This window comes from Somniosus microcephalus, chromosome 20, assembly GCF_052327205.1.
Source record: "Somniosus microcephalus isolate GS21.2 chromosome 20, FLI_Smic_1.0, whole genome shotgun sequence".
NCBI classification, from domain to species: domain Eukaryota; kingdom Metazoa; phylum Chordata; class Chondrichthyes; order Squaliformes; family Somniosidae; genus Somniosus; species Somniosus microcephalus.
In genome coordinates this window covers 10,531,877-10,548,382 of record NC_141006.1, presented here as the reverse complement: position 1 = coordinate 10,548,382, position 16,506 = coordinate 10,531,877, and the positions used below count along the sequence as shown (strand labels likewise).

The 16,506-nt window shown below is 51.0% G+C and overlaps 1 protein-coding gene across 1 annotated transcript in view; it reads right to left on the bottom strand.

Annotated features, from left to right (window-relative positions):
- Positions 1 to 14,957: 14,957 nt before the first annotated feature.
- The window catches only part of nipal3 (NIPA like domain containing 3), a 52,694-nt gene continuing 51,145 nt past the window's right edge, over positions 14,958 to 16,506 (bottom strand). The window contains exon 11 of the mRNA XM_085962326.1: positions 14,958 to 15,725. Within this exon, the coding sequence (XP_085818452.1) occupies positions 15,550 to 15,725 (176 nt within the window). The 3' untranslated portion in view covers positions 14,958 to 15,549. The remainder of the gene's footprint in view (positions 15,726 to 16,506) is intronic.

Sequence of the window (16,506 nt, the reverse complement as noted above, 5' to 3'; positions counted from 1 at the left end):
CTCACTTCACACCCTCACCCCAACCTGATCCTCACTCCACTCCCTCACCCCACCCGATCCTCACTTCACTCCCTCACCCCACCCCCTGATCCTCACTCCACTCCCTCACCCCACCCGATCCTCACTTCACTCCCTCACCCCCACCCCGATCCTCACTCCACTCCCTCACCCCACCCCCTGATCCTCACTCCACTCCCTCACCCCACCCCCTGATCCTCACTCCACACCCTCACCCCAACCCCCTGATCCTCACTCCACCCCCTCACCCCCACCCCCTGATCCTCACTCCACACCCTCACCCCCACCCCGATCCTCACTCCACACCCTCACCCCCACCCCCTGATCCTCACTCCACCCCCTCACCCCCACCCCGATCCTCACTCCACACCCTCACCCCCACCCCCTGATCCTCACTCCACACCCCCACCCCCACCCCGATCCTCACTCCACTCCCTCACCCCACCCCCTGATCCTCACTCCACACCCTCACCCCACCCCCCTGATCCTCACTCCACCCCCGATCCTCACTCCACTCCCTCACCCCACCCCGATCCTCACTCCACTCCCTCACCCCACTCCCCGATCCTCACTCCACACCCTCACCCCCACCCCCTGATCCTCACTCCACCCCCTCACCCCCTGATCCTCACTCCACACCCTCACCCCCACCCCGATCCTCACTCCACACCCTCACCCCCACCCCCTGATCCTCACTCCACTCCCTCACCCCCACCCCGACCCTCACTCCACCCCCTCACCCCCACCCCCCGATCCTCACTCCACACCCTCACCCCACCCCCAGATCCTCACTCCCCTCCTTACCCCGATCCTCACTCCCCTCCTTACCCCGATCCTCACTCCCCTCCTTACCCCGATCCTCACTACCCCCACCCCTAATCCTTACTCCCCCACTCCTAATCTTCACTCCACTCCTCACTACTCCCACCCCTGATCCTCACTCCACTCCTCACCCCAGATCCTCACTCCCCCACCTCTAATCTTCACTCCACTCCTCACTACCCCCACCCCTGATCCTTACTCCCCCACTCCTAATCTTCACTTCACTCCTCCCACCCGATCCTCACTCCACTCCTCACCCCCCCACCCCAATCCTCACGCCATTCCTCACGCCACTCACCCCCGATCCTCACTCTGCTCCACCCCTTGCCCCGCCCCACCTTTGTTTTCATATATTTACCCCTCCCTTTTTCTGATTGTAGTAACAGAACCAGTTGTTCCAGTGCTGAACAAGAATCTGCACTTAAAACATTAACTCCTTGTTCTCCCACTGACTGACCCGCTGCATGTTTGCAGTATTTCCTGTCTTTGTTTCAAGTTTCCAGCATCCGCAGAACCTTACAGACAATCCAATTAAGATCAATAGTAAAGCACAGTGGGCAGCTGTGTGAAGCAGTGCAAGTAGTTCTGCTCAATCACCCCCAGAGATTATACAGCCTGACAACACAAGACTACAGCACTGCCTGTAGCTCGTCACTGTTAGTGCTGGAAACCTAGCAAGTTATTGCACTGAAACCAAAGAATAAACAGGATCATACTGCTCTGAGTAATCAATAAATAACATGGAGCTCCTGCCAAACCTCAGCTGGGAAGGCAGGTGAGTCTCTGAGCTGGGCACAGGCTGACCTGCTGGGAAGGCCAGTGAGTCTCTGAGCTGGGCACAGGCTGACCTGCTGGGAAGGCCAGTGAGTCTCTGAGCTGGGCACAGGCTGACCTGCTGGGAAGGCCAGTGAGTCTCTGAGCTGGGCACAGGCTGACCTGCTGGGAAGGCCAGTGAGTGAGCTGGGCAGAGGCTGACCTGCTGGGAAGGCCAGTGAGTCTCTGAGCTGGGCAGAGGCTGACCTGCTGGGAAGGCCAGTGAGTCTCTGAGCTGGGCAGAGGCTGACCTGCTGGAAAGGCCAGCGAGTCTCTGAGCTGGGCAGAGACCTGCTGTAACTCAGCGAGAGCAAGATGGATGCAGACTGCACGCGAGCAGTGAACAGACAGCTGTGGTTTGAACAGAGCCAAGTGCAGTCCCAATGATATTTGAATTTGGCCTTCCCTTGCCAGTCTCTGCGATAAGAGGGTTCCTTGAATCCTCAGACCCACCCAGCCTCTGCCCTCTACCTGTGCACCAACTGAGCAACCAGCGATGCTCATGTAGTGTGACAACTTCACCAGCCCCATTATTTCCAGCCTCCAGTCTTGATGCTGCTAGTTGGAGTTGCTGGTTCGGGCTCTAATGAGGAAGCTTGACCTGCAAGAACAGCATTTACATCATATTTACAGCACAGAAACAGGCCATTCGGCCCAACTGGTCTATGCTGGTGTTTATGCTCCACACCAGCCTCCTCCCATCCCCTCTTCATCTAACCCCACCAACATATCCTATTATTCCTTTCTCCCTCGTGTGTTTATCGAGCTTCCCCTTAAATGAATCTATACGGTTCGCCTCAACCACTCCCTGTGGTAGCGAGTTCCACATTCTCACCACTCTCTGGGTAAAGAAGTTTCTCCTGAATTCCCCCTTGGATTTATTAGTGACTACCTTATATTTATGGCCCCTAGTTCTGGTCTCCCCCGCAAGTGGAAACATCTTCTCTACGTCGACCCTATCAGAGGTCTTCCAGATTCTGAAAGGGTTAATCAGGTCAGCATTCAGTCTTCTCCACAGAAAACAGCCCCAGCCTGTTCAGTCATTCCTGATAGTTCTGGTATCATCCTTGTAAATCTTATTTGCACCTTCTCCAGTGCCTCTATCTTTTTTATAATATGAACTATGCACAGTACCAAAGATTTTATAACCAGAACAGTTCACAGTACTCCAAGTGTGGTCTAACCAAGGTTCTATACAAGTTTAACATCACTTCTCTGCTTTACAGTTCTATTCCTCTAGAAATAGACCCCAGTGCTTTGTTTACAAAAGCAAGATACTGCGGATGCTGGAAATCTGAAATAAAAACAAAATGCTGGAAATACTCAGGTCAGGCATTGACCCCCCTCTCACCCCTGACCTCCAGTGCTGACCCTGCCTCTCACCCCTGACCTCCAGTCCCACTACAGAGACTTGAGCACAAAATCTGGGCTGACAAGAGTTGATAAAAAAGAAATAGAATGGCATAAATTTACATATTTCACAATAAAATGATTAAAAGTAAATATAAAGTTGTTTGTGTCTTTGAGAACCTTTATGCACATTTTAAATGAAGACCTCAATCAGGAGGTTGTGGGTTCGAGTCCAACTCCAGAGACTTCATAGAATGATACAGCACAGGAGGCCATTCGGCCCTTCGTGCCTTTGCCGGCTCTTTGATCCCACTCTCCCACTCTTTACCTATAGCCCAGCAGATTTTTCCTTCAAGTATTTACCCAATTCCCTTTTGAAAGTTACTATTGAATCTTCTTCCTTTCAGGCAGCGCGCTCCAGATCACAACATTGGAGCTGGGTTATTTAATTTCCGCTTGCTGACACTTTTTTTCCCCCTCCCTTTTCTCATGGTGTTGTTCATCTTTGTGTCTCATTTTCAAAAACAAATCTGTCTCGAACTACAGGTGAAATATTGACCCGATACTGAAGCCAGGAGCAAACAAAGATCCAAATAAAAAGAAAAGGATTTAAAAAAATATCCCCCTTCAGTAAATTCGAAACCTGGCAATGTCACTAGCTGTTATTTATGGGAGTTTTTTCTATAGTATTGGCATTGGAATGCTGGCCAAGTTGGTGTTTGTGTATCTGGCTGTGTTGGACAGACGTGTGTGAATGTGACATTCTGAAGTTGACTATAACCATCTGGGGATGTAAACATGTCAAACAAGCAACTGGCAATGGTTTGAGACGCTGCAGCAACTGCCAAACCACCGGATCGGTGCCCCGGCCTAGTGCCAGGCTTGGGGCCTGCTGCCCCTCACCATGACTGACCAGGTGGGGATTTCATTCAGCCAGTAGTGTGGACAGCTCACTCACCTCAGCCTCCCATTCTAGGTGTGGCAGGCCAGTCAGGGCTGGCTATCTGTAAATCAGGTAACATATTAATAGACAGACAATGGCACTGCCACTGCGGGAAGGACAAGTGGGCCACTCGCCACGTGATGTGGAAAAAGAGGCTCTGTAACAAGCGGGGACATGTTTAATGTGACAGTCTGGGGCTCGGTTACCATAACAGTGAGTAAACTACCAGCCGTTCCCAGGTGCACTGGCAGTTCCTGGCCATTGTAGAGGCAGAAGGTGGAGGCATGTGGCTGATTAACCATCAGATAATGAAGATTAATAGAATCCCTTACAATCAAGTCTCCTCCCTTGTCTGCTCCACACACGGGCTGTACTCGGACAACACTATAAACATCAATTCACCCGCACCAACCAAACCTGCCTGAGAAAGGTGCTTTAACGTCTTGTGTACAGGGGACCTCATCACAGAAGATCAAGCGTTGGTGAGGATGGGGTGTACTATCAGCTCAAGAGAACCACAGACCAATCGCAGCAACAGTAAAACCAGCAAGAAAGGTAAACACCCTTCAGCACAGCAGAGACCCTTTAATCCTTGGTGGGCAAGCGAGCCGGTCTCTCGCTCGCTCGGCGGGCAAGCGAGCCGGTCTCTCGCTCGCTCGGCGACCCAGCGAGCCGGTCTCTCGCTCGCTCGGCGACCCAGCCTCTCGCTCGCTCGGCGACCCAGCGAGCCGGTCTGTCTCGCTCGGTGACTCAATACAGAATGAATGAAAGTTGTTTGCAGCACAGAGGGAGAACCTTCGGCCCATCGTGTGTGAGTCAACTCTTTGATAGAGCGATCAATCCAACAGTAATTACCCTCTTGTACTTCCTCTCGCTGGCTCGGTATCTTGCTCTGCCTCAAGTGTTTCTGAAAGTCACTTGTGGAGGATGATAAATTTGTTCGCTGACAGGTGCCTGGCAGAGGTCTGGGTGGCCTTTGGAGAAAGGAGTCGCTGTTCCATTGGAGCAGGAGTGAAATTGTTAGTCATGTGGAATAAGGCCCATCACCTACTTAGTCGATCTGTAGCCAGTAAACTGGCCAGAATCAGCACCAGCACATCCACATCTCAACTATTCTCACTGGCCAAGCCCACTGTGTCTGAGCAACTCTACATAAAGAATTCTCCCAACCCCTCTCCTCACTCAGTGACATCGTTCCTCCTCTTCAAACAGACAAAACACTCTTTCCCTTTTCACTATCAAAACACTTCATCATGTTAAATACCAGCTACACCAGCAGGTTCCCAGCCTACACCAGCAGGTTCCCAGCCTACACCAGCAGGTTCCCAGCCTACACCAGCAGGTACTCATCCTTCACCAGCAGGTTCCCAGCCTACACCAGCAGGTTCCCAGCCTACACCAGCAGGTTCCCAGCCTACACCAGCAGGTACTCATCCTTCACCAGCAGGTTCCCAGCCTACACCAGCAGGTACTCATCCTTCACCAACAGGTGCCAGCCTACACCAGCAGGTACTCATCCTTCACCAACAGGTGCCCAGCCTACACCAGCAGGTACTCATCCTTCACCAACAGGTGCCCAGCCTACACCAGCAGGTACTCATCCTTCACCAACAGGTGCCCAGCCTACACCAGCAGGTACTCATCCTTCACCAACAGGTGCCCAGCCTACACCAGCAGGTACTCATCCTTCAACAACAGGTGCCCAGCCTACACCAGCAGGTACTCATCCTTCACCAACAGGTTCCCAGCCTACACCAGCAGGTACTCATCCTTCACCAACAGGTTCCCAGCCTACACCAGCAGGTACTCATCCTTCACCAACAGGTTCCCAGCCTACACCAGCAGGTACTCATCCTTCACCAACAGGTGCCCAGCCTACGCCAGCGGATACCCAGCCTACGCCAGCGGATACCCAGCCTACACCAGCAGGTACTCATCCTTCACCAACAGGTTCCCAGCCTACACCAGCAGGTACTCATCCTTCACCAACAGGTGCCCAGCCTACGCCAGCGGATTCCCAGCCTACGCCAGCGGATTCCCAGCCTACGCCAGCGGATTCCCCACCTTTACCAATTTATACTCACCTTATACAAGCAGATACTGAGCATACACCAGCAAGTAACCTGTCTACACCAACAGACAGAAAGCTTACACCAGGCGATACTGAGTTTATACCAGTTGATACTCAACCTACACTAGCAGGCACCCAAGATACACCAGCAGCTGCCCAAACTACGCCAACAGGTACTGAGCAGGTACCCAGTGTACACCATCAGGTGTCAAGGCTACACCAACAGGTTCCCAAGCTACACCAGCAGGTACTCATCCTTCACCAACAGGTGCCAAGACTATGCCTTCAGGTACCCAGCCTACCCCAGCAGCTTCTCAGCCTACACCAGCAGATGTCATGGTTACACCAGAAGATACCAAGACTACACCACCAGATACCCAGCTTATTATGGCTGATGTTGAGGTTACACCAACAGGTGCCCACCTTATTCCAGCAGATACTATTCCTACACCATCAGATGCTGAAACTACACCATCAGCCACTAAGGTAATGCCTTCAAATATTCAACCTAGCCCAGCAGATACCGAGCCTACATCAGGAGATACTGAGGTTAAATCAACAGATATTAAAAATACAGAAGATAACCAGGTTATGTCAGCATGTATCCAATCTGCACCAGCAGGAACCCAGCCTACACCAGGAGATGTCCAGTCTACACCAGCAGATACTGAGCTGCGGGCGGGTACTGACATCACTCAGTTACTGACATCACATCACTCACCCCTTCAAATCTGCCGTCATCACCCATCTCCTCAAAAAAACCCACCCTTGACCCTCTGTCCTTGCAAGCTGTCTGCTCCATCTCCAAAGTCCTTAAACATTTTGCCGCCTCCCAAATCCATGCCCATCTTTCCCGCAATTCTATGTTTGAATCCCTCCAATCAGATTTCTGCCCCGCTACGGTACCAGAACGGCTCTTATCAAAGTCACAAATGACATTCTATGTGACTGTGACAGTGGTATACGATCCCTCCTCATCCTTCTCGATCTGTCTGAAGCCTTCCAGTTGACCACCCCATCCTTCGCCAACACCTCTCCTTAGTTGTCCAGCTGGGTAGGACAGCCCTCAACTGGTTCCATTCTTATCTATCAATTCATAGCCAGAGAATCACCTGCAATGGCTTCTCTTCCCACTCCCGCACCATTACCTCTGGAGCCCCCCAAAGATCGATCCTTGGTCCCCTCCGATTTCTCATCTACATGCTGCCCCTTGGTGACATCATCCGAAAACACAGCGTCAGGTTCCACATGAACACTGGCAACATTCAGCTTTCTCACCACGACCTCTCTTGACCCCTCCACTGTCTCTGATTTGTCACGCTGCTTGTCCGAAATCCAGTATTGGATGAGCAGAGATTTCCCCCAACTAAATATTGGGACGACCGAAGCCATCGTCTTCAGTCCCTGCCACAAACTCAGGTTATCAGGCCACCGTTTCCACCCTTCTCCCTGGCAACTGTCTGAAGCTGAGCCAGACCATTCACAACCTTGGTGTTGTGTTTGACCCGGAGATGAGCTTCCGACCACACATCCGCTCCATCACTAAGACCGCCTACTTCCACCTCCGTAACATCGCCCGACTCCGCCCCTGCCTCAGCTCATCATCTGCTGAAACCCTCATCCAATACTTTATTACCGCTATAATTGACGATTCCAATGCTCTCTTGGCCGCCCTCCTATCTTCCACCCTCCATAAACTTGTGCTCATCTCAAACTCTGCTGCCTGTATCTTAACTCGCACCAAGTCCCGTTCACCCATCACCCATGTTTGCTGACCTACATTGGCTCCCAGTCCGGCAACACATTAATTTTAAAATCCTTATCCTCGTTTTCAAATCCCTCCATGGCCTCACCCCTCCCCATCTCTGTAATCTCCTCCAGCCCTACAACCTTCAGATCTCCGCACTCCTCCAATTCTGGCCTCTTGTGCATCTCCGATTTTAATCACTCCAACATTGGTGGCCGTGCCTTCAGTTGCCTAGGCCCCAGGCTCTGGAATTCCCTCCCTAAGCCTCTCCGCCTCTGTACCTCTCTCTTCCTTTAAGATGCTCCTTAAAACCGACCTCTTTGACCAAGCTTTTGGCTACCTGTCCCGCTATCTCCTACTGTGGCTCGGTAACGCTCGTGAAGCGCCTTGGGATGTTTTGCTACGTTAAAGGCACTATATATATGCAAGCCGTTGTTGACATCACTCATTTACTGACCCAGTCCCACACATCAGTCTGTATAACTCCGCACCTATTAACCATACCAAAGCTCGTGCTGATGTGAATCAGTCAGCACTTTGATGCGACAGGAAGCTTTAAACACAGGTCTTGCGAGAGGCTTCAGACAGCCGAGACTTGATCCCAGAATCGCAGGAAGATGCCCCTCAGCAGAACACAAGGTGCTTTAATACTCATTAAAATTGAAGAGCACCATGGATCTGGAAACAGATCAGACGCCTCACATTCCTGCTACAACCCTTTGATGGAGCATCGCAAATCCTGGATATGGCTATGCACGGCGGACAATTAACTTGGATTTTCAGAAGGCATTTGATAGTTCCACCTGAGACGCTTAATCCTAAAAATGATTGCTGGTAATATTATTGAGCACAATGCTTGATGCACTCTGTATAATTACCCAGATTTTACAGTTATAATTCAATGTCAATGTTAGGTTGACGAATGTTAGTGCTGCCCCCTATAGCAAGGGGTGTGGATTGCACGCTGCCCAATGCCACAATAAACCAGTCATGCCCACTGTCCATGAATCCACGTTAAAATCTGTCGCCCATTCCTTGGGTCACCTGTTTATTGGTCCAGATCTCTCTCAAATCTGTCAATTTCTTTTACGCTTTTCACCACCAACAACTTGCATTTATATAGCTCCTTTAAGGTAGTAAAACATTCCAAGGTGCTTATTAAAAATCAGGCTCATGATCAGGAAATTTTATGATCCATATGAAAAATCATTTGAGGTTCTCCTTGCTGCTTGTGCTGATTGCCAAGTTTGTCAAAACAGCAGTGATTGCCCATCCAATGTAATTCAATGACTGTGAAGTGTTTTGTGTCATGCTGAGGATGTGAAAGGTGCTGTAGAAATGTAAGTTTTCTCTTCATTAGTGTGAACAGCATGGGATGAGATCAGACCCAGAACTGAACCCGACGAGGCACCAAACCCACACAGCTTTCATTTAACATCACTTCCTGCTTCCCATTATGAAGCCTGCCTTCAATGCAATAGGAATGTTCTTAATACGACGCGCATTAACCTTCTTAAAAGGTCTAAAAATCAGCCGGCAATATTAGTGGCTCAACATTTATCACGCCTCAGTTCTACTATGTTCAGTGAGCTGTTCATCCTTTTATATGTGACTGCAGACCCGCAACAATGTGGTTGACTCTTAATTGCCCTCTGCAAGCCACTCAGTTGTCTCAAACCATTACGATAAAGTCTTCACAATGAAGGGTATCCTCAGTGTGTTGTGTGGCACTACCACCGTACTAAATGGGATAGATTCAGAACAGATCTAGCAGCTCAAAACTGGGCATCCATGAAGCTCTGTGGGTCAGCAGCAGCAGAATGGTATTCCACCACAATCCAGCCTCTGACCTGCTCTTGTAGCCACAGTATTTATGTGGCTGGTCCAGTTTCTGCTCTGGTCTGGTCTAAGTTTCTGAACCCAAACTGAGCATCAGTGAGCAGTAAGTGCCGCTAGATACCACTGCCAACAACCCCTTCCATCACTTTGCTGATGCTTGAGAGTCGGCTGATGGGGTGGTAACTGGACAGATTGGATTTGTCCTGCTTTTTGTGGACAGGACATATCTGGGCAATTTACCACTTTGTCGGGTGGATGCCAGTGTTGTAGCTGTACTGGAACAGCTTGGCTAGAAGCACGGCTAGTTCTGGAGCACTCGTTGGCAATTAATAATGGCCCTGGGTTCCGCCAGGACAAGTCGGCTCCAGACCTCATTACAGCCTTGGTCTAAACATGACCAAAAGAGCTGAATTCCAGAGGTGAGGTGAGAGTGACTGTCCTCGACATCAAGGCAGCATTTGACCGAGTGTGACATCAAGGAGCCCAGTAAAATTGAAGTCAATGTGTATCGGGGGAAAACGCTCCACTGGCTGGAGTCATACCTAGCACAAAAGGAATATGACTGTGATTGTCAGAGGCCAATCATCACAGCCCTAGGACATCGCTGCAGGAGTTCCTCAGGGCAGTGTCCTAGGCCCAATCATCTTCAGCTGCTTCATCAATGACCTTCCCTCCTTTATAAGGTCCGGTGAGGATGTTCACTGATGATTGCACAGTGTACAGTGCCATTCGCAACTCCTCAGATAATGAAGCAGTCCGTGCCCGCATGCAGTAAGACCTGGACAGCATTCAGGCTTGGGCTGATAAGTGGCAAGTAACATTCACGCCACACAAGTGCCAGGCACTGACTATCTCCAGCAAGAGAGAGTCTAACCACCTCCCCTTGACATTTAACAGCATTACCATTGTCGAATCCCCCACCATCAACATCACTTGCCTGGATGAGTGCAGCTCCAACAACACTCAATAAGCTCGACACCATCCAGGACAAAGCAGCCTGATTGATCGGCAGCCCATCCATCACCTTAAATATTCCCTCCGCCACCGGCGTACCGTGGCTGCAGTGGGTCCCATCTACACGATACACTGCAGCAACTTGCCAAGGCTTCTTCGACAGCACCTCCCAAACCCATGACCTCTACCACCTAGAAAGACAAGGGCAGCAGGCGCATGGGAACACCACCACCTCCAAGTCCCCCTCCAAGTCACACACAATCCTGATTGGAAATATATCATCGTTCCTTCATCGTCACTGGGTGAAAATCCTGGAACTTCCTACCGCACAGCACTGTGGGAGTACCTTCACCACACTGCAGCGGTTCAAGAAGACTGCTCACCACCACCTTCTCAAGGGCAATATATGCCGGCCTTGCCAGGGACGACCACATCCCGTGAATGAATAAATGAAAAAAAAGTGGATTGGAAGCAACAATTGGCAAGTAAAACAGTAAATGAGCAATGGAAGGCCTTCAAGGAAGAGATGGACAACCACAATGCAGACCAGGGCACTGTGGCTCTCCAAAGTGTGTGTGGTTTGGGGGGGGGGGGGGGGGGTGGAGGAGGGAGGGATTTACAAGAAATGATTTTGGTTTAAATATAAACAAAACAGTAAAAGAGAGCATGGGACAGACGAAGCTAAGGGAGGACATAGATGGCCAGGGAATAGAGTTATAGAACAGGAGTGTAAAAAGATGTTTTACAATAAAGAGAGGAACTGCTATTAAAAATGAGTTAAACTCTCTGTACAGCAATGCCCTCTCTTTACCCGAACCTAAATGCACATGTAATTAAACAGGGGAACTGGAGGCAATAATACATTGCGAGGAACCAGACATAGGGTTTACTGAGACATGGTTACAGAAAAATCAGGACTGGGAATTAAACATTGCAGGGTAGAACATATTTAGAAAAGTTAGTAAGAGAAAAGGGGGAGTAATTGTACTTATTAGAGAAAACATAATGGCAGTAGAAAAAATTACGCAGCTATCAGCAAGACAGAAATAGAATCCATGTGGATAGAGATAAAAGATAATAAAGGATCAATCACACTAATAGGTGTAGTCTACAGGCCACCTAATAGTGGAAGGGAGGTGGAGGCAAACAAATTAGGGAAATGAGTAAAAAAACAATAATCCTGGAGGATTTCAACTACAGGAAACTTTGGTTTATCCGGAGGTTGTATGTCCGGCAACCTCGATCTACCGGCAGAAATCAGGAGCCGTTTTGTTAGGTTGTTTTTCTTCTCGTGGCTTTGTTTTCAACAGTCGGGCTCTGGAAAGTCTCTCTGAAGCTGTTGCTAAGCTAGAGATGCTTCCAAGGTAGGGGCCAACTGTTTACAAGCTGTTGCTAAGCAACAGTGTTTGTTGTCAGATACAGAGATGAAAACCTCCATATGCTTCAACAGTAACTTTGTATGTCCGGCAGTTTTGATAGATCGGCAACAGCTCGGTCCCGTCGGTGCCGGATATAACAAAGTTTCCTGTACCCAGATATTAATTGGCCAGAAGAGGTAGGTTAAGGGGGCAAGGGAATGGAGTTCCTACAATGTGTACAGGACTCCTTTCTAACCCAGTATGTAAGAAGCCCAACAAGGGAGGATTCGCTATTGGACCCAGTATTGGGGAATGAACCAGAGCAGTTTAAAGTAGTAAAACTAGGGGAACATCTAGGCAATAGTGACCACCATATAATACGCTTTAAAATAATAATTGAGAAGGACATAAGTGACAAAGACCAGGGTAATAGAGTGGAGAAAAGCCGATTTTGCAGGGCTGAGAATAGAATTTGGGAAAATAAAATGAACAATATTGGCAAACAATGATGTAGAACAGCAGTGGGAAATATTTTAAACGGTGTTCAACAGAGTCCAGGAAAAATATATTCCACTAAAAAACCAAGAACAAGCTAAACACTACTGAGACACCATGGATGGATAAAGACAGAATGGAAAAATTGAGGGTGAGGAAAAAGGCTTCATTAAATACATGGACAGCAGAGGAGAGCATGATAAAAGGAAGAATACAAAAAGATTAGGAGAGAATTCAAAACAAATTAGAAAGGCAAAAAGGAACTATGAAATTAAATGATGGGAATAGCTGCCAGATGGGCTTGCGGATCAGTTTGGGTTCCACCAAGACCGCTCGGCTCCAGACCTCATTACAGCCTTGGTCCAAACATGGACAAAAGAGTTGAATTCCAGAGGTGAGGCGAAAGTGACTGCCCTTGACATCAAGGCAGTATTTGACGGAGTGTGGCATCAAGGAGCCCTAGTAAAACTGAAGTCAATGGGAATCAGGGCGAAATCGCTCCACTGGCTGGAGTCATACCATACACAAAGGAAGATGGTTGTGGTTGTTGGAGGCCAATAATCTCAGCTCCAGGACATCGCTGCAGCAGTTCCTCAGGGCAGTGTCCTAGGCCCAACCATCTTCAGCTGCTTCATCAATGACCTTCCCTTCATCATAAGGTCAGAAGTGGGAATGTTCACTGATGATTGCAGTCTTCAGTTCCATTCACACTTTCTCAGATAATGAAGCAGTCCGTGCCCACATGCAGCAAGACCTGGACAACATCCAGGCTTGGGCTGCTAAGTGGCAAGTACCATTTGCGCCACACAAGGCAATGACTATCTCCAACAAGACAGTCTAACCACTTCCCCTTGACTTTCAATGGCATTACCATTGTCAAATCCCCCACCAACATCCTCAGGTCACCATTAACCAGAAACTTAACTGGACCAGCCACATAAATACTGTGGCAATCGAGAGGTCAGAGACTGTATTCTGCGCCAAGTGTCTCACTCCTGATTCCCCAAAGCCTTTCCAGCACATACAAGGCACAAGTCAGGAGTGTGATGGAATACTCTCCACTTGCCTGGATGAGTGCACCACCACCTTCTCAAGGGCAATTAGGGATGGCCACGAAATGCTGGCCTTGCCAGGGACGCCCACATCCCATGAATGAATAAATCCAAAAAAAAGCAAGGAAGTTATGCTAAACCTACATAAGTCACTGGTTAGCCCCCAGATGGAGTATTACAGCCAATTCTGGGCACCACACTTTAGGTGTACCGTGGCTGCAGTGTGTACCATCTACAAGAGGCACTGCAGCAACTCGCCAAGGCTTCTTCAGCAGCATCTCCCAAACCCGTGTCCTCTTCCACCTAGAAGGACAAGGGCAGCAGGCGCATGGGAACACTACCACCTCCAAGTTCCCCTCCAAGTCACACACCATCCTGACTTAGAAGTATATCGCCGATCCTTCATCGTCGCTGGGTCAAAATCCTTGAACTCCCTCCCTAACAGCACTGCAGGAGTACCTTCACCACACGGACTGCAGCGGTTCAAGAAGGCGGCTCACCACCACCTTCTCAAGGGCAACTAGGGATGGGCAATAAATGCTGGCCTTGCCAGCGACGCCCACATCCCATAAACGAATTTTTAAAAAAAGGATGTCAAGGCCTTGGAGAGGATGCAGAAGAGATTTACTAGAATGGTTCCAGGGGTGAAAGACCTGAGTTATGTGGATAGACTAGAGAAGCTAGGGTTGTACTCCTTAGAACAGAGAAGGTTAAGGGAATATTTAATAATGGTGTTAAAAATTATGAGGGATTTTGATAGAGTAGATAGATGAAAAACTGTTTCCACTGGCAGGAGGGTCGGTAACCAGAGGACACAGGTTTAAGGTAATTGGCAAAAAATTCAGGGGGAGAAATGAGAATTTTTTTTATGCAGCGAGTGATGATGATCTAGAATGTCTCAACCTACTCAGAGTCCCAGTTAAAGAACTGCCTATATTTACATTAGAGACCTGGTTCATGTCGCTCTCAATCATAGAATCATACAGCACAGGAGGCGGCCATTCGGTCTATCGTGTCTGAGCAGGCCCTTTGAAAGAGCTATCCAATTAGTCCCACTCCCCCGCCATCGCTCTGCAGATTTCCCCATTTTAAGTATTTATCCAATTCCCTTTTGAAAGTTACTATTGAAACTGCTTCCATCAACCTTTCAGGCAGCCTCAGAGTCACTGAATCATGGTCCAGAGAACATTCTCTCTCCAAAGCCACCTGGTAGTGGAGATTGCTTCAGCTGCACGCTCCACAACTCTCCCTAAACCTTTGGAAAGCTCTCAATCCGACCGGATGCTCAGTCAGCTCTCCTCACCGTCCCCTCCCACTCTGCAGGACCTCGGTTCATTTTAGGACATTAAAGGCGCTGTGCGAATGCCAGTCCATATTGTTAGACTGACTACACCTGGAGTCTGCCACTAGCTCAGAATCGGATTAGCGGGAAGTCCAGAGCAGTTGGTGTTCACTCAGATCTATTCCAGCCCCCGACCAAACCACAGCGAGATACTTCAGATCAGTCTCCTTTATTTAACAGTATCGCAGGCACATTTACTGTCCGGCAGGAAATAATGAACATGAGTCCCTTTAAATAGAAATAACACAAAGAAACACCCTGACGCCCGGGAACTCCATTCTTTCACACAATAACACACAGCAAATACAAATAGTCATTAAATAAACTGAAGCTTCGCATTTTCAATAGGTAATCGTACCGAGTGCAGGAGCTCGGGGGGCCGCTGGTCAAAGTCAGGAGCACAGCAGTAGAGCAGATAACCAAGTGAGTGAGGGCCAGGAGTAGATCAGGTAACCCAGCCCATGGAATGGGGACCGGGCCCTCGTCATGTGATGTACCTCCATTATTCTGTATATTTTTCATGTACATTGTACCTGCTGCTCCGGGTCCAGGGGGCGGGAGGCGGCGAGCAGGGGCACAAGGGACAGTGCTGGCTCGCTCAGCCAGTCACACTGCTGCAGTCAGTCACAGGGTGCAGAGTCCGAGAAGGGGAATTGAGAGAACTCCAGCGGAGGGGCAGCGGAGCCCATAAACCAGGGTTGCCCCGAGTGGGCAGAATTTGGCCTCCTCCTGTCGGACTCGGGGCTCAGTCCTGCTTTGACTCGTTGACTGAGTGATGGGAGTTAGGCGCCTGCTGTGCATCAGGCAGGGCCTCTGGCTGCTGATTATCGGCAGGATTGGCGCTGTTCTCCAGGGTGCCATAGGAGAAGGAGCCACTTAGCTCTGGCTGCACCGGGCTCCTCTTAAACATGTTCCAGAGTCCTGGAAAAAAAAAAGCCTCAGATCACCATCAGGGCCCAGCACATGGCCCAGAGACCCGGGCAGGGGGCGGCCCAGAGACCCGGGCAGGGGGCGGCCCAGAGACCCGGGCAGGGGGCGGCCCAGAGACCCGGGCAGGGGGCGGCCCAGAGACCCGGGCAGGGGGCGGCCCAGAGACCCGGGCACGGGGCGGCCCAGAGACCCGGGCAGGGGGCGGCCCAGAGACCCGGGCAGGGGGCGGCCCAGGGACCCGGGCAGGGGGCGGCCCAGAGACCCGGGCAGGGGGCGGCCCAGGGACCCGGGCAGGGGGCGGCCCAGGGACCCGGGCAGGGGGCGGCCCAGAGACCCGGGCAGGGGGCGGCCCAGAGACCCGGGCAGGGGGCGGCCCAGAGACCCGGGCACGGGGCGGCCCAGAGACCCGGGCAGGGGGCGGCCCAGAGACCCGGGCAGGGGGCGGCCCAGAGACCCGGGCAGGGGGCGGCCCAGAGACCCGGGCAGGGGGCGGCCCAGAGACCCGGGCAGGGGGCGGCCCAGGGACCCGGGCAGGGGGCGGCCCAGGGACCCGGGCAGGGGGCGGCCCAGAGACCCGGGCAGGGGGCGGCCCAGAGACCCGGGCAGGGGGCGGCCCAGAGACCCGGGCAGGGGGCGGCCCAGAGACCCGGGCAGGGGGCGGCCCAGAGACCCGGGCAGGGGGCGGCCCAGAGACCCGGGCAGGGGGCGGCCCAGAGACCCGGGCAGGGGGCGGCCCAGAGACCCGGGCAGGGGGCGGCCCAGGGACCCGGGC